At 40.0% G+C, this 24,949-nt stretch overlaps 1 protein-coding gene across 1 annotated transcript in view; it reads left to right on the plus strand.

The window, feature by feature from the left end:
- The window catches only part of HDAC9 (histone deacetylase 9), a 278,578-nt gene that overhangs the window by 105,198 nt on the left and 148,431 nt on the right, over nucleotides 1–24,949 (plus strand). The window contains exon 12 of the mRNA XM_008629959.2: nucleotides 24,500–24,677. Coding sequence (XP_008628181.2) covers nucleotides 24,500–24,677 — 178 coding nt within the window. The remainder of the gene's footprint in view (nucleotides 1–24,499; nucleotides 24,678–24,949) is intronic.

Below are 24,949 nucleotides of genomic sequence, written 5' to 3' on the forward strand. Positions count from 1 at the left end.
ACCAGGAATGTCAAAGACCACACAGGAAAAACAAACAAACAAAACCATGAAAAAACCCTAAACCAACACCAACAAATTATCAAGAAAGAAAAAAAAGCAAAGATAGAGAAACAGAAAAAAAGACATCAGCAGATACAAAAAAGATGGCTTCAAGCTTGCTAGAGGGAAGCTTTTGAATGTTGAAAAACAAAAGATGAAGCTATATGAAACTATTTCTGTGAAATGTGTTATACCTACAGCACAATCCCTTTCTAGCAGTTGCTCATTTTACTAAAATCATTGTAATAGCTGGTTTTATGCACTTGAGGTAGCGAGTCGTGTCCAAAGCAAAAGATTTATAATTTGCTCTGGGTATAATGGTATGAGAGGAACTGGCTGCCAAAAGGGACTGTGATTTGAAGAGGGTGCCTTTGGTTTGGTAGGTGGTGTATTTCTTCTGTGGCTGGAGTTCACTAGACAAGTTGTTTGATGCACTGGCCAATGATAACTATCTTGAGAGAGGGAGAAACCCAAATCCTCCAAGTTTCAAGGAGAGTGCAGAATGAAGTACTCGGGTATGTGGAAAAAAAAAAAAAGGAGATGACAAACTCCATGGCAACATGAAGTAGATCAATTCATGGGGCACTTTGTGGTCTATCACTTAAAAAATAAGATTTATTGACCCCCAAATCATGGTAATTTTTAGTATTAAATGAACCTCTTTTGAAGACTAAGCTGCTTGAGAAAAGGAGACAGTAGTTTTGGAATGGAGCCCTCAGCCTTAGAAATAACACTGCTGGTTTGGCTCTGCTTCCAATATTGTTGCCTAGTTTTAAAGCTTTTCATCAGGACTTCGCTCCAGTCTGGTGACCAGCATGAATCACTGTGGAGCAGATTAACACAGTGTTTTCCCAAGTGTCTAATCTCGTTTTAAGATCAGAATACAAACAGCAGCAAAACATCCTTAAAACCCATGGAGTCCTAGGAACAAGCCTGCAATTCAGCCCCAGTCGACATTCACATTACCTTGGGCTCCATGGCTTCACTTGGACTATCCAGAATTCTTGGAAAGTTCTGACGTTTCTGCCTTGACCTAAAGCGTTACCTTTGCATGCTGAGTGCAGCTCTTGGCTTGCCTGTGAGAGTGGTGTTATATGTATAACATCTTATCCTCTAAATCCTGCCTGCTCAGTGGATTCTTCCTTTCAAGCTCGCTTTTTATTGCTAGAGGGAGAGTGTTGGAGGAGCTGTGTCTCTATTCCTTCTCTTTTGCTTCATGTTTTTTTCTGCTATTTTAACACTCCTGAAATCAGGGAAAAGCTTTGCACTTTTGAACCAACGTCACTCCTTCCAAGGAGAAAAGGCTGAGAGACACTGATTGAAAGTTGGCTAAGCAGTTTGCACACCTCTACAAGGAGATCAGGCCAGGCAAATGCAGATTAAGGTATTTTCAAGTTAACCAGAAAATTCTCTTCCTGTTGCTGGATTTGGCATTTTTGACATCAAGAGATTAATCAATATAATTTAAACAAACAAACAAAATATGTGGCCCATGTATGAAGATTAGGAGACATAAAAAGAATTAGGAACTATAGCAATAAATGATTCGAAATCACTGATGCTGAAAAGAATGTGTGCAAAAAGGGACAAAGGTAAACAACGTGGCAGGGAACAATAAAGCATGTGTACATATGGAGAAATTAGGCATTAAGTGTGCTTCAACCCAGTTCAGGTCATTGACCATCACAACAGACAGGAACCTCTGTGAAGTAAATTTAAGTAAAAGCACTGAAATGCTTTAAGCCTCTATTTTGAAGACACCTACTTGCCTGTAAGTGTGTGGGTCACTTCCTCGGAGGTCCATGCAGGTGATGCAAACACATTCTCTGCAATCTAACGAAAGCATTTGTTTACTTCAGTATGCAAAAACAACAGCAGAAGAGTTCATGTGTGAGAGGAGCCTGTATAACTGATGGTGGGGACAGCAGGCCCATAGACTGAAGTTGATGTGTCACTATCCCCCAAAAAAGTCAACTTTATAGACTGAGGATTATTATAAAGTTCTCTGTGTATTAAAGGTTGATAGATTTGTATAAGCAAGAAGCAACAACACTAAAATTTGTATGTAAAATTCCTATGCTTCTGTAACAAAAGAATGAAGTGAGAGTTCCTTAAAAACATATAATATGAAAAATTACCAACAGTATTTTGAATATACGAGAAATTAAAATGAGCACACGGTTTTTGCATGTCACCCCACTGCCTTTTCTAATGTTACAGTTAGGTCAGAACTAAAAAAAATACAGAGACTGTAGTAAGTACCATAATATAAAATTATATGTTGATTTTTCCATGGGCTATTAATATCTTGTTACTGTGAGACTGTACTGGTTGGTGGTTTCTGGCTTAGTGGTGTTTGGCTTGTAGGTAAAGGAAAAAAGGAAAAAAAAAAAATAGAACAAGACCACCTCTGACATGAATACTGACCTCCAACTGCTATTTTATGTAACTTATCTTTGGTTATTTCCATATTTTTACATTTAATAGAAATTAAATAGAACTCTATTTTCTTAGTCTGTACACATTTTTGTGCATGCTCAAAATAATATGTGTGGAAATACTTTTATCTTGCTTACAAGTTTCACTAGTATCAAGACCAAGACTCAACTTCTGGATGCCGGTTGGAATTCCAAGGGACATTCCAGTGGGAAATAGAGTAGAAGATGTAAAATTGCTCGTAAGGGGGAAGAGAAGATTTTTCTTTCACAAACAGTCACAGGGGAGTGTGAAAAAAGTAGTGTGGGAGTGGTGCCTAATGTGTTCTCCTAGGGCAATGCCTCTTAGAGACTCCAAGCACACAGTCATAATCCAACCTGCTTTTCTTTCCCCCTCTTTCTAAAATAATTGAATTCCTAAATATCTAACAACAAAATGTTGGAGAAATTCCATTTTTATCTTTAAGACAAACTCAAATTTCCCTTTGAATGGGAAATGACTCAGAATTAGGAGACTGAAAATGTTACCACATAGCTTGTAAAGGTTAGTGGTATTTAGTTATCGATATAAAAACCTCGGTGAGGGACTGCATTTATAGGGGGTTGCTAATAGAATACAGAACCTTTCGCCTTTGGGTCACTGGATCAAATCTGTCTCTTGTGGATAGTGACCAAAGTTTGCTACAATTTTAGTTTTCAGTGCCTTATATAAATTATATATGTAGAAACTAGAGATGGAAAAGATTTGTTACAGCTTGCAGCCTATCCCCCTGCCAGTACAGAACTGTTCTCTCTAATGTATTTCCCTATTACAGATTTTGGAGTTCCTAGTTGGTCCTGTCCACCCTGCAGAGTAAAGCAGCTGGTATTAATTGATACCTGAGTTTAACTGGGTCCTGGTGAACTCCCCACTCTGGCATTGCAGCCACAGGAGGTATTTGGCAAATGACCCTCAGCTACCTGCCTCCACAGGAGCACTGAGTGGGCAGCAGCCCAGGGAGCTCCCATATTCCCCCCACTGCTGCCTGGCGTGGGGGAAGCAAGGAAAAGTCTCAGCTCCTTCCTACCCTATGCAAAATACCTTAAAATACAGGAGCATTACTGAATCTCATTTTCACTGCCTCACTTATCCCCCTTTAAAGCCCTACCAATGTCCCTTCCATAATCAAACAGCTGCAAGTCATAGTTCTAAATTGTCAGGCTGATGGATTAGTTCAGGTAGCTAAAGGGAAGGTCAGATATTAGTTCAGACATTGATATGGACTAAAATTTTCCTAAAGTTTGGAAGAAATTTGGAAGCTTTAGTAGGGCTTCTTTTTGTTTTAAATGAAAAGGTTTGAACCTTATTATCTTTTACAGCTTCCATTTGCAAGTGATTAACTATGTTGCAGAATGCCCATTATGAAGTGCTAGGGACTGGGTACTGACAATACTAAGGTTAGTCTTGTAGGGTATTTAATATCTACTGCTGGCTGTAGTGCTTTAGATGCACACAGTCTTTGAAGGCTTAAAAAATACAACAAAAAACACACTACGAAACAAAACCAAACCAACAAAAAAAAAACAAACAAACAAAAAAAAAAAAAAAAACCAAAAAAAAAAACCAAAACCCCAGTACTGTGACTCATTCCAAAGCAAAATAGACATGTAATAATTAAAACAGTTTTCATTGTCTAGAAAAGAGTCCAAATGGGGTTACTTTGGGCTACTTTAACGTGCCCACCATTGAGTGCCTCAAGGTGCAAGTTACAACACTGAGACAGTTAGAATTTAAGTGGGATTTCCTCAGCACTTCTAATTTTGGCTATATGTGCCTGTCCCACAAACTTTATAATCCAATGCTTCCTGCTAAAATTCTAGTAGTATAAGTGCAGCATTCAAGGTATCAGAGTATTTTTAGAAAGAAAGCTGAACTTTGTTGCTGTTGCTCCCTCGGTGCCCCAAAGCCTGAAATGCCAGTGAGGGTGACATGTTGGAGCTGCCCCCACACCCCTACGTGCTGCTGCTGGCAGGTGCTGCTGGAGCTGGAGGAGCAGAGCTTGCTGCTGCTGCATGGCCACAGCTCAGGACTCCCAAGTACCCCATAAAACACCAGTTTCTCCATTCACAGTGCAGCTAACAACTGCTGTGTTACCAGAGTTAACTTATTTCTGATATTCACAGTGCCAAAATTTCAGCTGTTGAAAAATTCAAGTGATCATAAAGGAAGCTCCTTTGGGATTCTGAAAGTTTACCATCAGGTAGTTTAAAATAGAAGAACTTAAAAGAACACCAAACAGGAACAGAAGTAGTACCACAAAAATGGCAGTAAATGTACAAAAGGGACACTCCACACTTTTTTCCAAGGTAAAAAACCCCACAACCCAGTGTTGTGAAATGTCTTCTTAAAGACAGATTTAGAGAATGAAATTGAGGGTTATGAACTTGTAGCCAACAAAAGCAAGAAAAGCTGGAATGTTGGTAACCAACTGCAAGCACAAGATCCAAGCAAAACATCTTGAATTGCTGGTACTGTAATAAATTACAGTTTTCACTTTTGTATTCTGCAAGTGAAAACAGCACCAAGTCAAGCTTGAGAGAGGGAAAGTAAAGGATGACCTTTCTAATTCACCCGCACCCATTACAAGTAGAGGAACTGCAACCTGGAGCAGTGAGAAATGAAAATACAACACCCATCACTGTTTGAAGGGACAGATTCTGCTCCCATAAAATGGGGTTCCTGTGTTGCTGAAGAGTTGATTGTCAGGTAGCAGTAGATGAAAGCCAAACCAGGCTCTGGGATGGTCTGCTGTGGTGGCTGTTATCTCATTTTCTTCCATGGATTAATTTTCCCCTCTTTAACTTTAATTAGATAAAAGTCTAGGGGCGGGAGGTGGCCCTGGAGTGCTCAAAGGGCAAGAAATGGTCAAGAGCTGTTTTCTCTCAAACTTTGATTAGCCTATTTGATAAGTGATACTAAGCACCCCAATTGGTTAATGAATGAGGGGTTCCCGTGAGGTAAGTAGCTGGAAAATTTAGCCTCCCCCACAAGGATGGCGAGTATGTAAACTTCTGTCCTTCAGTTAGGTGTCTACTGTGGTTAGGAGTAAGGGTGATTTATATCCTATCTGGGTCCTGGAGTGTATCTACATTGATTGACTCCCTTGATCTTGACATCAGTCACTTGGGCTTTCAGAGAAAGAGGGAACATAGGAGATAATGAAAGCTACATTAAAGAAGACTTTAACATTTATGTAAACGTTTTTCTATCTTCAAAGGCAGAACTATCTTTCAGCATAAAGGAGATTTATTTCCTACTTGAAAATATTAGAAAGTGGCAATATATTTAATATCAAACCGCTAACATTGGTGCTGGTCTCAGCCTTTAGGCTTTGTCTCTTATTTCTTGACTAAATTGCATTATAGTTCAAAGTTTTACTGCAAGTACTGATGCAGACACACTAATGACTTGTGCAAAGATACACCATCCTCTCCCACTGGGGAGAATAGGGAAGAAGAGAGAGTAAGAAAGACAAAATTAAGAGCTTGAAAAATAGAAGCAGAGGTGTAGAGGAAACCATTTGGAAAGCTCCTATGTTACTTTGTATTAAATGTGGGGCTTTTATACAGGCAAACCCATGGCAGTATAAACCAGAAACATTTAAACATTTAAATAACACTAAAATGCACCTCTCAAATTCCCCTGGGGAATATCACCTAAATAACAAGATTTCCTTGTGTGGTTGCCATGCTCCCCTTGTCCTGGAGAAGAGGTGGCAGATTTCGGGCATGCTGCGGCCAGGAGGGAGCCTGGCAGGAGCCAGCAGTGTCCTTTCTCCATTGAGAGGGTCATCTACCAGGCAGCTGCAGTACAAACATCAATTAAAGGACCATTGTCAAGAATGCTGAGCAGAAAGGTAGTTTGTACAACTGGGAAGCAAGGCCACGCTATCACCATGGAAGGCTGAAAAAGCGCACAGACCCTTCTGGGTAAACATCTCTAACTCTGCTACAGAATACCAAGACATTCACATCAGGAGGGCAGCAGGCAAAGGGGATGAGAAACTGTTATTCAGCAAATCCTGCAATATTTTTTGTTTTGGTTTTTTTTTTCCTTTGCACCATGAATAGTGAGTCTGAAATTTGTTGCCGTGGAAGATTTGAGAATGAGCAGTACAAAACAGGATTAGACAAATTAATGGACAACAGAATCATAAGCAGATATTATCTACAATGTAGAAATTCTAGGTGCTGAGAGGGTATGAGGGGAATAAATTAGAAAGAGTAGCAATGCTCATGTACTCTCACTAAATAGCATCCCCTATTGTCTGAGACAGTACTGGCCACAACAGACTGGCCTAATGCAGTAAGGCATTTCTTATGTTCTTATCATCATAAATCTGTTTTGGCCCATCTATTCCTTCAGTCATAGCCAAACTTAGATTCTTCTATTAAATTTTTGTACTAGTTTTGTGTCTAGCTTTAGGGTAAAACACATTTCTGTTTTCTTTTCCTTGAGCTGTGAATTACCTTTGTCAACCAAATAGTCAACAATGCAAGCCTTTTCCCTTTTTAGCTATGGGTCCCAAAAAGCTTCAAATCTATCTTCACAACATGCAAAATACACTAGTTATATTCCTGAGTAAAATACTGTTGTTAAAAACAGCCTAAAAGAGCAATAAAGTGGTAACTTACAAATTAAGAGATAGAGAATTTATAGCCCACCATAATCTTATTAAATATGCCTAGAATTAGGACTAGTATGTAAGCTGAGTAATTAAGGGAAAAAAATATATCTGTGGGAAGTTTTTGTATTAATTAGTATGTTTTTAGGCAGAGGACATGCAAATAAAGCCTTAGTTGCTAAGTCCTCTGTGAGTTTTGGTAACCTGCAGACATAAGACATAACATTTGCATTCTAAATGAAATATGATCCTCTGTCTGGGAGAGCTGGTCAGAGTTGGGATATTTCTGCGGTAGTGAATAACTTCTTTTCAGTGAAAACATTAGCACAAAAAAAAATACATAGCAAGGTGAGAAGGAAGTTTTCTTTCAATCAAACACAGAAATGTAGAATTTCAAAATCTGAGTGAAAAACTTTATTTTATCAGTGATAAGAGGTCATGGAATGGGAACTATGCTAATCAAGAAAAGCACAAAAGTATAGTATTCACAATCTTATAAACCATATCTTTTATTCAGATAAAGGAAAATTAAAGGGCTGGTGTCTTGCCTAAATCCAAAATGATTAAAATACCTGGTCAGAACAAGGTAGTAGGAAGTACAAATTTTTTCTTGGACAGTATTTCTGGACAGATAACATCTACTGAGTGATACCTGTAACATTATGCTTGTTCTACTGTATTCCTTCACACTTTTTTTTCTGCAGAACTCAAACAAAGCTGTTCTAACTTCCCACCTAAAAGCACCTTTAAAAAAATAAATCTAAGAATCAAAGCACAGTCAAGATGGCAACTCTATGCAAGGAGCTGTTGAGGTGTCTCCACTGTGTTGAGGGGGTTGAGCTGTACTTGACTTTGCGGTTTCAGGACTCCCACTTCCTCAGTCTTAAATAAACAGTACTTTCTGGCAAATCAAAGAAAACCACACCTGATTTTATATTCATACCTGTGAGTTCCTCAGGTCCACAGTATTATTCTGAGAGAAAAGAGAATCCCCAATGGATTTATTGACCTATTCTTAGAGAAATAAACAAGCATGATTCTTTTACTGGAACTGCTGAGCTAAGAGATAATATCTGTGCAGATATTACCAGCCTCTAGATCAGATTTTGGACTCTTCGCTTAGTGACTGAAAGTCCAGACTCATAAAGCGATTCCTAAATTACAGTCCCAAAGACTCTTAATTGCTTGCTACAGGGCAGGCAAATCCCTGTCACCAGCCATCAGGACATCCACCGGGCAAAGAGCCCAGCTAAGCAAATAGTTTGGCTTAACATACACACAAGCCCACAGCATTAGATGAGAACCACACATGTGCATAAAATCTGCTCTAGATGAAAATGCCTACAGAAAACTGTGTTCATGCTTTGTCAGGGTATAACAAGTACTCAAGGTGATAAATCATCTCTGTTTCTCCACCCATCCTCCCCCAGCTGCACAGTGACTAAATACTTCTATCAAGCAAGCTTTAAGTCAAATCAAGGTTTTAAAAATTCCTCTTTCTCAATTCTCTAACATGCGTGGGTTCACAAAATTAAATTACAAAATTTTTATCTGCTTGGGATCAGCCCTGTTTCCTCCTCCTTGTGTTTACTTTCCTTCAGTAGCTGACATCAAAATGTTTTCTGGAATGCTGAGACTAAATAAGTTATGCTTAACTCAATATCTAATATAAATAGCCCTGGGGAAGCTCCAGCAGCACAATCATAAAAGCTACAGTTTCTTTTAATAGCTTGCCACACTTTGCTGATATAGTATTTCTCTAATCACCAATCTTTACGTGCCTTCCTGACCTTGGAGCTCTCTGTCCAAATGACTTTGTTGTATCAAAGGCTTGTGTCATTGGAAGAGTGAATGGCTTTCATTTTTCTCCCTGAAACTTCCGGTTCCTGGCATCTGCAAAGAATTATTCCAAGCAGTGTTTTGCTGCCTTGCGGCCACTGCCCTGCAGTGGCCTGACTGATGGAAGTGACTTTTCCCAAAAAGGTTAGTGACTGTGGCCAGTGATGGGCGGGCTCTGCAGTTGGTGCACAACCAGCCCTGCTTTCTCAGCTGATTTTGTCTGACCATTGGGCTGCCACAACCACACATTACAGCAATTCATTCCTGGGCGTTTTGGGAGCAATTGAATAAATAGGGTCTATGCTGTTTTATAGTGGACTAGGGCAACAAACAAAAGCCTTCCAAAATAACCACAGATTTCAAAAGCCTTCATATTACAACAAAGGTAATCGAAATTTAAAAGCTTTTATAGAAGTAATCGTTGCGTAGCGACATAGGGCATCAGGGTTTTCTCAACTGAACCTCATACTGTATGAATATCCAAAACCCACAGTTGTGGTGCTCAGACTATTCCAAGGTGATGAGAATGTTGGTGCCTGGATCCAGAGTCTGAGTTATGATTTGTCTTTTTAAAGCCAGATTCTTGTTCTCTTTAGACCTCTCTCATCTAATTTCTCTTCTCACTTTTCCTCCTTTTGCTCTGGCTCCTTATATTTACCTTTTTTTTTTGTTTAATGTGAAATGTAACTGGACCTATATGAGTAATTACTATGCTGAAACAAACTAAATGAAACTCAGTTTTTTCCTTTTAATTTTTTTTTTTGGGGGGGGCGGGCGGCAGGGGAAAGAAGGGGTATAAGGAAGAGGATTTTTGAGGTAGGTTTTCAGTTTTCATTATGTGCCTTAACTCCACAACTGCAGTCAACATCATCAGTGTTGAGCACTGAACTGTCACATTGCAAAAGACAAACTGCTTGAAATCTCCACAGTTAGGAAAGATAAAGCCAGGATGAGATAAGGTGACACGAAAGCTCGGAGACATTAGAAGACTGGTGTAAGCTCATACAGCTGATCAGTAACAGATAAAATTTGAAAATCCTGCTTTTTCTTCTAAGAGACAAGATTAAGACAGCATTCCTCAGAGATGGATTATGTACTTCAATTACTTAAATTAAATTTTAATTCAAAGAATGAAAACAAAACATCTTCAGAGATCCAAATCCTCCCAAAGCAACCTGACTTGACCCAAACCTCTCTTGGGACTTTCAGCCCCTGGTGCAGCTCTTTTGGCAGCATGGCCCTGTAACCCTTCTTAAATGAAAAGGAGAGGCTCTCACACTCCCTCTACCCCTGTGGAGAAGAGAGCCACTAGGGACACAAACATTTCACAGCTGAAAGGAGCCAGCCATGGACCCCTGCTCAGGGCTTTTCACTCCCTTCTTTCTCATTAAAATACAAACACTAGGTGAGGCAACTCACACCTCTGGTTTAGGCACAAACTACGTGCATTGGTCACCCCAAGCTCCCTCCATGGGAAGGCACTGCTTACAACAGCACTGACAGTTTGTATTCCCTCTCCTGGCCAGGGTTATGTAGGCACTCATAGACGCCTGTGATGTTGTCATGCTTTAATCTCAGCTGGCAACTACCACACAGTAGTATCACTTGCTCTGTCCTTCCCAGTGGGATGGGGGTGGGGGGAGAATCAGGGAAAAAAAGTAAAACTCCTGGGTTGAAATTAGAACAGTTTAATAAGTGAAAGAAACTAAAATATAATGATAAGTAGATTTTGCCTCAGGTATTCCCTCGGTCTTCTTTGGTTAAGACCGAACGGGCCTAAAATCTCAATGCCTTCAGATGGCAGCTACTCCTAAATTAGCACTGTGTTTTCCCTCCTGCCACATGGAGTGCATTACTTACACTATAACAAGACAGATTTTGCTCTCAGCAATCACTGCGCAAGTAACAAAACTTTGTTTTCAAAAGAGCTTTGGCCATAACAACTCGGGTAACTTTACATAACACTTTTGTACTGAAATATGTTGAATCTCCAGGTATTACAGATATTAACCCAGAAATAATGCAGCTCTGAAAGGGAGCTCAGTACTCCGTTTACTGTCACACACACAGTCTGGAGATTGAATGAGGTAGCAGATGCTTCCACTTGAAGTTATACTGAACCCAAAAGCATTTTCTGGGGTTTTTTATCTGGAGCAACTCCTGGATGTACCTAAAATCAGAATTCTCCAGCTAATTAACAATTTTATATAAAATTTACTGGAAGTATTGCAACTTCTTTTTTTCCTTCTCCCAGAAAGAAGGATGCCCAGGAACTTCTTAAGGGTGTAACACATAGGGTGTATTGTATTATGACATTGGGAATATTGCTGTATGAAAGAAACAGTCATCAGGACTTAAATCCAGGTTATGGAAAAAAAAAAAAAGCAGAAAAAAGAACCTGCTCATAGCTTAGATTGATGCCTCACAATGCACATGAGAAAAACTGAAAAACAATCCTGTCTCTTATTTCCAACTGTACAGTTAAAGTCTTTTAAGTTCTCTGCAGACTGACTAAAAATAAGCAAAGAAGGCCAGGTAGCAGCCGTCAGATTCTTATGAATTAAATTATATCCATATGTATAGCACATTTCAATGTCCAAAGAGCCACTTGGATATGTGAATCTGAACTTTTATGATGAAAACCAGGGATATTTCTAAACTTGTCAGTAAAAGTCAAAAGCTCAGCCCCAATCCCACATATTTTCCCCCTTTTTGAATGTCGCTATTGTTTGATTGCTCAACTACATTTTTGTACCAAGAGTAGCAAAGAGAAACCCCAATACCCACAGGCAGAGGAGGATTTGGAAATGGAGAGAGAGAAGGAGCTGAGAAGCTCATTGCCTGAGGCTGGGCCTCTGGGCAGCATTAGGTTCTCTGGTTGGGCTCAGGACTAAACCTGTTGTTTTTAGTATATCTGTTGATACTGTAATCAGGTCAGGTTTAACCCCTCTGGTTCCTGGGAAGAAACCTTCAAACACATGTTGTCTTGTAGAGTTCCAACAGGAACTGCTGGGCTGGCAGCACCCAGCGTTTTGAGCTCTGCCTCAAAGCTTTCTGCTCACCTTTGCAGCTCTGCCAAGGGTCTGAGATACATTTCACAACATCCACTCTTTTTCCCTGGTCCCCTGTGGCCAGCAGGCTTCCAGGCCATTCTGAATGCAATGGCATGGATGTGGGGTGCCAGCTGTTCGGAGTGCTTTGGCACTACCTCACTCGGAGTGCTGTCAGCACATCTCTTGGGACTTGGCGGTGGCCCTAAGGGTCGGCTGTGGCACCATGTGCACTCACATCATGATGTGTACACCCATGTCACGTGACCACCTTTCCTCCTGGTTTCTCTGCTTCCAGAGAGTTGGAAAGACAATGGACTGAATATTCCCAACAAGATTAAGGACCAGAATGACCCCCAAAGACACAGAAGCTGAGAAGTTGCATGAGCCCTTTCACCCTTTCACCACAATGCCTCAGTGTGGGTCACAGGGATGATCAGCCTCCCTCTCCTCACCCATTCCGCTCTGAGCCCTTAAAGATACAGAGTAGGGATGCTTTAATTTGAGCATAGAAGCTGTGATATTTTACATTGCTAATTGCTTAATTGCTCTGAACTCTCTCTCCTACACTTTGTCAAATCCAGCACGATCAAACCAAAACAACTTCTGACCATACCTCCTCTATCTGTTGTAATAAGGAACACAGAAAGCCACAGTGCTGCATTATTTCATAATTAAATGAGACGTGGATCCAGAAGTGGAGAATGTTATTGATACAATGCAATTATTACTGATCCAATGGTTAAAGAATGGAGTTAAAAATCAGGATTTTTAATCCTTGTGCACTTAGGATCTGTAATGTCTACACTTTAGCTTCTCCACACAACAATACTCTCTATGTAGCAGACGAATTACAGATTATTTTCTTAATAACCTTTAATAGGATGGTATCATCCAAGGGATATATATGCATCATATATATAAAATTCATCACAGAGCAGGAAAGATGACATTCCTAGCAAAAACAAAAATGACAAAAAAACATTAAGGACAATATATCACATTATATATCTGTCTGAAGAACAAAAGGACATTTAAGAAATTATACTAGTGAAAATATGTAAAACCTACTAACCCATTGTCAGACAATAAGCAAGCACAGCATGGTTTTCAGCATGTTAGTAGCTACATTTTTGCAATAGAGGGGGAAAAAAGTATTCCGGCCCCTAAAAGATTTTGTTTGTCACAGGCCCCAAATCTAGAGCATTTGGGGACAACTATAATGTTATCTTGAGTGAACACAGGGCCAACATAATTAGGAATAAAGAGGTAAGAAGCAATGGGAATTGTCTGCATAACTTCACTTTGTAAAATCCTCCCATAGAAGGTGGCAGGTAGGAAATCTGCTTAATAACAAACTTGTCACAACACAAGGCCAACTAAATACAACAATTAGAATTAACATTTTGCTTTGACTGGTTCTCAGGATTCCCCCACTCTGTCCTCCCAGGTTTCACTAGATATAGTTAAAGTTGTAGCTATTTATTTGGTGCAATATTTTCCAGTATATATTATTTCCAAGTGTTGTGTGTCTGCAAGAAATCTGTCTCCCTCCTCTGTGGCAATGCTTTAAGAAGCAGCTATTGAAGTGACAAATCCTTCTCTCAGATATCCCAGTGAAAACCCACAATAAATTTCTTGGTTCCCCTCTAGTTTATCTAGACTTACATCTGTGTAAATAATCCAAACTGGCCCCAAAACAGAGGTGAATGTTTTATAACTTATGATTGGAGGAGGTTGCCTTCTCCACTGACTGCCAGGTCCTTTTGAGTTACTGCAAGGCCTCTACTCTTGGGCTGCACCCGCACAGCTCTCGGGGCGCTGTATTTGTGCATTCCAGCTGGCTCACCTGCCTCTTCCCCACTGCTTCTGGTCTTCCTGCTCAGCCACTAACTCCAAGACAATCTCCAGCATGTGGATGTCCTCCCAAGATGCCATCAGACCACAATTAGGGAGGTGCTTTAAGGGACTTCACCAGCAATGGAGTTGATCTTCAGGGCTGCCTTCCTGAATTGAGACACCACTCTCTCAGCTGGCCTTTAAAACAAAGAGATAGTAATTCTAAATACTAAGCAGCTCTCCTCTGGAAAAAAAAAAAAAAAAAGCCATTGTCAAAGTAGAAATCTATTTTTGTTCCATATGTAGGCAGTTTTTTAAATTCCAATTAATAGACCTAAAATTTTTGTGTTTTGCTTCAGGAAGGACATGGATCGTAGTAAGGAGTAACAGAGCCCAGATGAGGAATACAGACTAGTGTTTGGCCTGTAATTTTGCTTCCTTTGGTCTTTTAAGCATTCAGACTTCTTTTCCTGTAAGTTACTCCTGGATACTTTGGAGACATGTCTCTTCTAGATGAAGAAAAATACTGGCTAATGCAGTGTTGAGATCCTTATGTAGTGTGAGCAAATCAATGAACCACCTTCCAGAAGTGCTACAAGTGTTCTTATTGCCCCACTTCTCCCCAGCTAGTATTCTTTTTACTTGTTGTTACTGCTTCCATTTCTTGCAATTGTTGTAATATCTTATGCTATTTGAGGATTAATGTGAGTGCATGAAAGATTCAGCTTTTTTTGGAAAAGGCACAAAGACAAGAAATTATAGTTGAACCTACAAACAAAACAGCTTCCAAATTTTAAAACCAGAAATAAAGTGGAAGCATTATCATAAAAAAGAGAGAGGGTGAGAAGGGAAGAGTTTGGACCTTATGCTATTTAGATGTTGGATTTTGTAATACTGCTCTCTCTCCTTCCTTTTAGTCCCACCCCCACATCCCTCCTTGTAACAGCAATCTAGCCCCACTTGAATTACACTGCAATGAGGCAAGGTCAGATACATTCATTTATCCTTCCTGTGAAATATAACAAATATTATGCTATCTTCTGAACTTTGCTTTTGCATTTTAAGTTCAAAGATTTACTTAAGGAAAAAGAAATTGCATAATTTATTTTGCAGTCTGCATTATACAATCTGTGCTATGCTAGCACATAACATTTTCCTGGGGTTTTTTTAACTCTCTAGGTGTTCCTAAATCAGCAAACGTAAGGGTTTTTTCCTCCCTTTTAAATCTGCCCATTCTGACAATTCTCCCACTTGTTAAAAGCAGCAAACCCTAGGCTGAGAAAACAAAGTGGGAAATATTTGTAAGTTATCTTTTGATGTTCAGTTCAATTTTTGTTCAAATTGCAAATAATCTTATCCCAAATAAAACTAAAAAAAAAAAAAAACCAACAAGCTGTACTTGTTTGTTGCAGAAATATATTTATTCTACAAAAGTATAGAGCATTCTACAACCACGTAGAACTCTAAATATATAGAACAGATCTGAAAAGACTTTTGTGACAGTTTCTTTTTTCATCTGCAGCATCCTTCCTATGTTCAAATCCTTTATTTTGTAGTCTCAAATTATACCACCATTTCACTATATATAACTATTTCTGTGTTCCAAAATCAAAAAAGTGTAGTAGAGCTCTGCACTGAAGAGAGAAAAATGTTTTTAAAATACCTTGTGATAGCTGCAGATGTGTGTGTGTACATACACAATTTTTCAAGAAACTCGGTATCTCTTACTACAGTTCTGTTGGAGAAAGGAAGTCCGTGGGCATTTTAACCGCTTTAAAGTAAGGTGTGAGATTTGGCAATGTCTCTCTCTGAAATCTTCAGAGGGGTAGAAGTCATGGACCCATACTATGGCTTGGGTTGAAAGTGAGCATAGTGGTCATCTAGTTCCAAACCCCCTGCCATGTAGAAGGACTCCTTCCTCTAGACCAGATTGCTCAGATCCTCATCCAACCTGGCCTTGAACACTTCCAGAGATGGCGCCTCCAGTTTTGTGCAACTAACTCCAGAGCCTCACCACCCTCACAGTAAAGAATTTCTTTCTAATATCTAATCTAAACCTATACTCTTCCAGTATGAAGCCATTCCCTGTTGTCCTTACATGCTCTCATAAATAGTTCTCTCCATCTTTCTTGTAGGCTTCCTCCAGTTACTGGAAGGCTGCAATTAGATCACCCTGAAGCCTTCTCTTTTTCAGGCTAAACAAGCCCAATTGTCTCAGCCTTTCCTCATAGGAGAGGTGTTTCAGCCCTCTGATCGTCTTGGCAGCCCTCCTCTGGACATACTCCATCAGGTCCATGTCCTTCCTGTGCTGAGGACCCCAGGGCTGGATGCAGCACTGCAGGTGTGGTCTCACCAGAGCAGAGGGGCAGAATCCACTCCTTTGCCCTGCTGCCCATGCTGCTTTGGATGCAGCCCAGGACACGTTTGGCTTTCTGGGCTGTGAATGCACCTTGCAGGGTCATGTCCAGCCTCTCATCCACCAGCACCCCAAGTCTTTCTTGGCAGGGCTGCTCTAGATCTGTTCATCTCCCAGCCTTGTGCTTTAGATACAGTGACCTGCACAACTGCTCTATAGAGCAAGAACATAGTTGGTCAAACACCTTGGTTATGGCTCTTATATTTTCTGACCATATGGTCCACTGGTGTTCCCTGTTTTGACCTCACTGTACCTCCATACAAGGGAGGAGGCATCTACAGAAGGCACCTATACACCTGCATGATATTATGCTTAGGTACCGATGTGTTAGTGTGTTTGGACTCTATTTGAAGTGCAGGATTCTCCCAGATTTTCTCTTTATATATCAGATCCAAGTAATTTCCATTAATTCTACAATAAATCCTGAACTCAGAAGAATTGCCTATAAAACCAAAGCAGAATTTGTTGAAGTATGCAGAAAACACAGATCTGCAGCAGGACTGCTGATGAATTTAGCCTGGAGATTATTATTTTTCTATGTGAAGGCCAAAGTAATGATTCTTCACTTAAAAAGAAACCATACAAGTCTGCTAAGAAAAGTAGTTCTGATGAAGAACAGAAAAACGGAAGTGGTGGAAATGATCTGCATAAAGTAACACCAAACTGATTTGCCCATACTGTTGAAAAGAGTTGGGTGACATTTCCCAGAGCAATGAAACACGTGGGACAGGTGATGTTGTCATTAATCAGTTTTGGCCAACACGTCATCTTAATGATTTTGGAAAGCTGCTAGGATTAGGTGGTTGTAACCATTAAATGTTATTCTAGAGCCTATTTATTCTTCACATCAAAGTAAAAGAAGCAAATGCTTGTTAATACTGGAAGTTAGGGTGAGATACAGGAAAAATTGTATTCTCCTTTTGTATTCATTTCTGCACTTCTCTGTATTCTATTTTTGGAAAGCACCAAGTGACTTCTGGAAAGCCATGTGTTTTTTTCTAGTAAAAGTAATAAAGTAAAAAGAATCCTCTTCAGAGGTTTTCTTAATTAAAATAAAAAACCAAACAAAAAAACCCCACAAGATATTCAGGTGGTCTATTTTTCCCCTTAATGGTACCCCCAATTATTTATACATTTGTATTAAATATCTGGTAGAATCAGAAAGTGAGGAAAAGATTCAGCTAGGAGTGCAAGCTTTTGAGGAGGTGCTGCATTTTCTTTGGATGAGTGCTGTGCACACTGCAGTCAGCACTTTAGCAGGAGTGACAGAAGTCAAGTACCTGCCAATGTTGGGAGCAGAGAAGGCAGGTCTCACAGGAGCAGGAACCAGGAGTGAAACCAGCAGCTCAGTTGGTCTCCTGGAATTTCCCTCCAGTAAAAAGTGCTCGGACCTTAGGGCTCCCTTTTCTGTCACTCCCATAATTCCTGTCTTCTTAATCATGCCAGGCTTCAACATAATGACTGCTTGGTTCATATTTCTTCACAAAGATAGCTGAAAACTTCTCAAACCATTTGACCACCTTGATTCCTCACTTACATTGGACCAGCATGGGTCATGTTTAGATGCTCAGGCCTTTGGAAACTTTCCACCTGAGAGGTAAATTTTCCCCTCTCTCTTTAAAAACACAGGTCAGCAACCCATCCACCTCCCCATGCCACAGTAGAGGTAAAAGAGAGGATCCTGACCCTGCTGTTACGTCCTACAGCCAGAGGCAAGGAGTGTGACTCCAGGCTGGACTTGCACATTTAGCCATGCAACCCAAGGTCCAAAAGGCATCTTCTCCTATATGTCTTGATGACAGAGCGCACTCTTGTCATCCCACAAAGAGTCTTTTCTCTACCCTATTTCTTGGCCCAAAAGTGTTGTAATTTTCATAACATGTTTTGTCACCCAAAGGTGCTCCCATGCTAGAAGGGAAGGATGGTAGGAGAGGGGCAGAGAGCTCTACAGCAGCAGCTTTGCATCTCTAGGAACAGAGGGGAAAACCAGAACGGGTTGAGGGTTATAACTATTCCCTGGGCTGTCACTGAAGTGGACCAGACTAAGTATTAAACTCTACCTTGGCAGCAGCTGGAATAAGCCATTCCACAGTCTTTCAGAAGGCAAGGGGAAGGCACAGGGCACGACATTGTTTTGCTGTGAGAAGCAGCCTGCTGCCCAAGGCAAATCTCTGCCTGTGACTCCAGGCAGTTTTGGGTTAGGACTTCCAGCCCACTGTTCTGTATCTGCACCTAAGGTTCAGTTGATAAGACTTCATTTCTGTTTACCCATTTTCTAGTCAACACTGTGTTCCTTGGATTACAGCAAGAGAAATCTAAATTCTATAAACATCCTGATAATATGTGACCTAATATACCAAGATGCCTCAAGGGTAACTGTCCTGTTTCTTCCTGTCTATACTTTTGTTTGCCCTAAATCCATTTCTACCTATTCAATCTATGTGTCTGTAACCATACTTGTAATTTACTTACTTTTCATAAAAATGCTGATTCTGAGTTTGTGGTTGACTTTATTTCAGATGGTGATACCAGGATTTTTTGAAACTGATGACCATGGAAGTTGGTGGCTTTACATGTGGTTTTGTCAAAAATAGAAACTGGTAGGGTTTCTTGGTGATGTGTTTTCTCCAAGTGACAGAGCAGTTTAAAAGATGTCTCAACATATTCATTTTCAAGGATATCTCAGACTTATTTCTATTTGAGGTTGTATTTATTGACAGGGAGACACCATTCCTGCCCTTTCACATTTGTTCACACACTTTTTTTCGGAAGATCTCAGAACCTATTTTTGTTCAGTTTCTGAGGGCAATTAGCTATGGTTCTGTTTGAGGACAGTAGGCAAAATAGTACTTTGAAAAACTCCTGGGTGAAAATTGCTAAAAGTTCCTATTACCCACAGTTATTTTTGTCCCAAGGAACAAACTCCTTTGTATAGGAATTCATTGCTTTCTGTGGTTTTTTTCCTGTCAATTCTGAGGATAACCAAGGTCAAACCTTTTAATATATTGTATGAGATTTCTGAAGGACTGTTAACTACCTACATCTGAGTTGAAGGAGAAGTTTCTGGGTGACCAGAATTTCTGATCCAGTCAGACTTTGATGACTGTTTTAGTTTGGGCCAAGGCTGCTGTCACAGGGACCTTAAAGCAGGACTGAGCTCTGTTTGCTGCAAGCCAAGGCCATTTTGCTGCATGTAGCCACTGGCTGGCCTGGACACTCCTTGGATTCGTTCAGCTACAACTGCACTGGGAGGGCAGAAAGCTGAGGAGGGTGGTAGAGAAGGCAAGCTGCAGGATCTGAAGTTGCTCTATTCCCATGTTGCTACAGGGCTCTGGACGAGGCTAAGGAGTAGGGCCTCCAACAGGAGCCATGGGGGGAGACAAAGCAGCAGAGCAGGTGTTAGAAATATCCTTCAGAAGGAGCGAGAGGAAGGTCTGAAAGGCAGCAGGTCTTGTTTTCATCCTTATCTAAGGCAAAACTTTCTGAAGCATATGCAGGTAGCTCTCCCCTTCAGGAAATTACCCATCCTTTGGGTAATTTTCTGCAAACAATGTGGCAACTAGCAAAGAGAGCACCAAAAAATGCTTTGAGAGGAAAAGCATTGTAAGGCCAGGGGTGCTGAAGGTCTTTTGGGAGAGGAGGGCAGGATGGGTAAAACATGAATAACTTTTACCAGTTAATAGACATTAGCACACACTTCATACTTCAGCAGAAGGCATCAAAGGCACAATAACAGAGGGATATAAGCCTGGCCACAAATATATGAGAGAAGTAACCTCGCTATTAAGAAATTCAAATTTGCTATTTCTAAGAGAAAAAAGTTCTCTACCATGAAGAAAAAAGCCAAAGCATAAGCCCTGAAGAGAGGTGTGAATATGCCCATACACACATAGGATTATGCTACAGACACAATCTTTGGATATATTTATTTGTGACTAAACTAAATATTAACATATTAAATTAAAAAAAAACCCCAGACTGTTGAGAGGCAAAAAAAAGCTTTTATGAGTGAATCCCACATACTTTTTTTCTCTGCACAAGACATAACCATTCAAAGGAATGTTAATTTACAGACAATTCACCTTTGCTTTATCATCCAACATACACCATCTTGTAATCCAACAGAATGTACTCATGGATTATCAGTTCCCACAGCCAGTAGAAGTAAGTAAATAGTTCTCATTAAAATCTTTAGAATTTACAAAATGTTAAGCACCAAACGTACAAATCACACATCTGCACGAAAGGAATATTCACACGAACCCAAATTAATTCAAAGTCCTGCTAAACAAACCTTACAATAATACTAGGAGAACAACAAATATTTACATCCCATGCTCCTAAAAGGCTCATCTTCTCTTTAGATACTGATTCTAAAATTCTTCCTCAAAATAATTACTGAGGGCCTGAGCTCATTTCTGTGGAAGAGGATGGATAGCCCTCTACTAGCTCCAGCAGAGGCTCTAATTGCTTGCCTCTACTAATAAACTAATCTCAGGCACCTGGAACTAGCAGGCTCCATGCCGGGAAGCCAGGGCTCAGGTTACCTAAGAAATGCTCCAAATATATTCACACAAATCACTAGCGCTGCAGATGTGCAAATACTGCTTTTGTCATATTGCTGGAGAGATGGACATGTGTTTGCAGGGCTGTAACACATAAAACCTGAAGATGAATTCATTGTGTTGCTTTAATCCCTTCCAGAGGCCAGGTGGGTATTTGGGGAGCCAGATAAGTGTGTTGATTATTCACATTACTCATTGCATTAATCCACTTGTCTGTGACTCAGAGTATCTGAAATGCTCACAACATAAATATGTAGGTGGCTGTAAAAATATATGTATTTCACGAGTGCCTGTTGTCTGTAAATGAAACCTAATCAGGAAGTCAGCCTAAAACTTTGACTAAAATCTAAACAAGTCTAAACTTTGCTGATGCCTACAGTTTGTAATATTACAGTTAAAGGATCTGAATACCACTAGAGGATGTAAGCCTCGGTGTAAGCCTTGTGAGACAAAACTACTCTGTATTTTAACAAATTTTAAAAGATTTTCACAGGCAAATGTTTTCTGTGACCTGAAATTAAAGCAGGTGTCATGCAATTTCCATGGAACCTTCCACAAATTTCTTCTCCTTCCCTGAAATGATTATGTTGATAAACATGTGTCAAACACAGTATGGGTCTGGTTTCATTTGAGGAGGGGAGAATGATATAAACAGGACACAGTTGAACCTGAAAATGCAGGAGAGCAAGATTAGGTTGTCTTCTTGGTCTCCAACAAATTGCTGAAATAGATGTCTGGTTTAGGTGATGTTCACACAGGTTGGTTAGTATTAAAAAAAAAATTATCTCAGTTTGTTCATCTGCATGAAAAATATTGTTTCTATTGACTACATAGACACAAACACAAAATCATTTTTGAAGCAAAGATAGGAACATCTTCCCAAGTTATCTATGTTTTGTGATGCTCCAGACTTTTTTTCCTTCTTCTTCAAGACACTAAAAAAACCCCAAGCCCACAAAACAAACAAACAATCCAGCAAAAAACCTCCAAAACCAAAAACACCAAAACAAACAAACAAAAAACCCACTTAAATTGACTTTTTTAGATTAGAGACCTGGAAAGATTATATTTTAGATATTGACTGAATGGCAAACTTACAGCTTCATTGAAAAAAAAAAAATAAGTGCAGATATTGCAAAAGTGAAGTTCATGTCTGGGAGTAAAAGAAAGGCAGAAAAGGCAGCTCTAAGCCTCAGAGCTCAGAGTCAACCAGCACTGAGAAAAGTCCAAACAGAAACAGCATCAATCCCTCCTCACTGACAGCTGAATTTCCAAGGGTTCTTTAAGAAGTATGTTTAAGTAATAATGTTTGATGAAGACTACCACAATCCACTTGCACCCTAACTAGCTTGAAGAGCATTCCAGTAGGGAACAAACTGTTTTGTCTTCTGTACTCTAATAATTATCAGAAAAGCGAACACACTCAATGAATTATCAATAGTTAGTGATAATTGAAACTGAACATTGAAAGATATATGAGAAATCCCCTTGCTCAAAGAACTACACAGACACCAGCTGTGTTAATTATAGGCAACTTATAAGTTGAGGACAGCAGCAGAAATAACAGTATTCTGCTGATTTCCTCTATGGCAGCAACATTCTATGCCATGAACAGCTCCTGCAGGCAGGAGTTTGGCTTCTTCCAAACTGCTCAGCTGGGTGTTTAGAAGAGTAGGCAGGAGATGGTGAATACATGAGCATCAGAGAGACAGTGCTGCTGCTTCCACTTGATCCTAGGATGCAAGGAGTAATCACACCACAGATAGCAAAATGCCTCCTGTGCCTACTTTATTGACCACTAAGCCAGCATTGAAAAAAGTGAATGCCAAATTCTCACAAAGGAATGTATCTACTTCTGTTCTCCATAGGGAAAATATTCAACACAATAGTGTCCATGCATTCTTCACTCATCTCCAATCACACACGCTCCCAGCAAAGGTTGCAAAAGATATGTATGCCTGCAAGGAGCAAAAAAGATAGCTCTTCTAAAAATTTATCACAATTAAAATTATTAGCAAAAATATGCAAAAATAGATTTTCGGGAAAAAAATCCTGAATGTCAAGTTTTATTACTTAGATGGATACATAGACCTCTTCAGATAGCTCAGGATATTTCCTGGAATATGTAACACTATCCTGTCATTGTACATTAAAAAAGCAATAAGAAAAGTTGGGAACTGTATTTAAAGGAAGGGAAATGGTTCAATGACTCGAAAACATGACAATTCTTGTAAAACCTCTTTTTGCTTACTCATATTTTCTTTCTTCATTTAGTCACTTATGACAAAGTCCCAGGTGATTTACCCTTCCCATGACCTTATGTCTTTTCACTCAAGTAGCGGCCCTAGATATTAATGTGGGTTTTGAGGCTGCCTTTTAAAGCATTTATTCTCATTTCAGCTGTTATTGATGAGCACTTGTTTGCATAAAGGCCCCTTTTATTACACGCAGGGTAGACCTTCTCACATCCCATGAGCTGCCGATTTATTTTGCAGCGCGCAAGGGGTTGGGGTACTCCCGGGTACTCCCACCTGCCTTCCCCAGCCTGAACTCAGTTTCACCTCTCTGAGCAGCCAGCAATCCCTTCTTGTTCAAGCCAGGCCTCTGAGCTGCTGTCCCAAGCAACAACACACAGCAATGCTAATTGTTACTGGGTTTATTAAAAAAAAAAAAGCCATATGTATATATATACATATTCCTTCATATATGTATATTGAGCCCAGGTGAGGATAAACAGAGCCTGCAGTTATAAGTCACAAGTGTGAATTTCAACTGAATTCATATTAAGTGGTTTGAAAATATTTCCCTTGCATCCACTTTCGGCTGAGGTTCTGGGACTATAAGGATAGAAAAAGAAAAACAGAAAGAAAGGGGTCTGAGAAGCAATCCTACTCCATGGAGTGAGCGAATGCCAAGGTTTCTAATGGCTTCACAGGGTTTTAACCTTTGTCATGTCAGCAAAAGTGACCACCTGTTGACAAAACAGAGGAGAAAATCTTCCTTTCTACTCTGTTACAGTCTTTTCACACCTGCCTATTTCCCTGAAGTGTTTGCCTCTGCCTACAGCCGGCAGCAGTAATGACAAAAAAAGATGGATCCTTAGTGGGATCTCATGTAACAATTCCTGAATTTCTAAGCCATTTGTGAAAACTTATATGCAAATCATTGCTACTTTCCAGGGAGCTCTGGGAGCTGAGTTCTTTGTAGAAACTTGACTCACAGTTGCTCAGCACATTTGGTACTGAGAAGTAAGAACATCGCTTTTCACTTTCAGTGCTGTGGGAAAATTTAAATTCTATTTGTGTAGGGTCATAAAACGCATGTTCTAACATCCTCTTCTATATTCAATATAATAGAAAAACTTTGTCTTTTATAAGCCTTTGCATGTGAAGCTGTCTTGCCTCTCAGGGAGAACTGACAGGTTGCCTGCCATCACCTAATCTCCAGCAAAGTCAGTAGCCTGCACTGTCAGCAAGAAAACATCTGTTGAATGGATTTATTGAGTGGGTCATAGGTACAATTTGGGGGTGTGGGTCCCCACTGTTTATTACAGCCCTGACCTAATGAACTTAATTTGTTGACATGTTTCCCTCACTGTTTCACTTGATCCCATCTCACATTTCTTTCTACTGTGCTGTTTTCTTGGAAACAGGAGTTCCTGGCACATCGGCATGTCCACCAGTTGCAAATCTACCAGGCTCAGATGGCTACAGTTGGCATGGCAGGATCAGATAAACATCGACCACTTTCCAGGACCCCATCTTCCCCCACTGACTCCACATTACCTCACCCAGACATGGACCAGCCCAGCCAGCATGTCTACACAACTGGTAGGATTCCCTAAAGACTGCTTTTAATAGGCAGGGCAAATGCATTTGTTCATGTGGGATCAACAGACTTAAATGCCTCAAATACCTCCTGCAGCAATGCATTCAGTTTTAGCCCTACTGCTCCTCGGTTTTATGATGCTATATTGGCACCAACTCAACCAGTGCAGCTGATAAATCACAGGGTTAATATTCACACAGCCATAAATTATTATCATTGACTGGCCCTGGCATTACATAAACAGGTGCATTTTTGGTGCCTTTAAGTCATTTTT

Source organism: Corvus brachyrhynchos, unplaced genomic scaffold (genome assembly GCF_000691975.1).
Source record: "Corvus brachyrhynchos isolate BGI_N302 unplaced genomic scaffold, ASM69197v1 scaffold142, whole genome shotgun sequence".
Lineage (NCBI taxonomy): Eukaryota > Metazoa > Chordata > Aves > Passeriformes > Corvidae > Corvus > Corvus brachyrhynchos.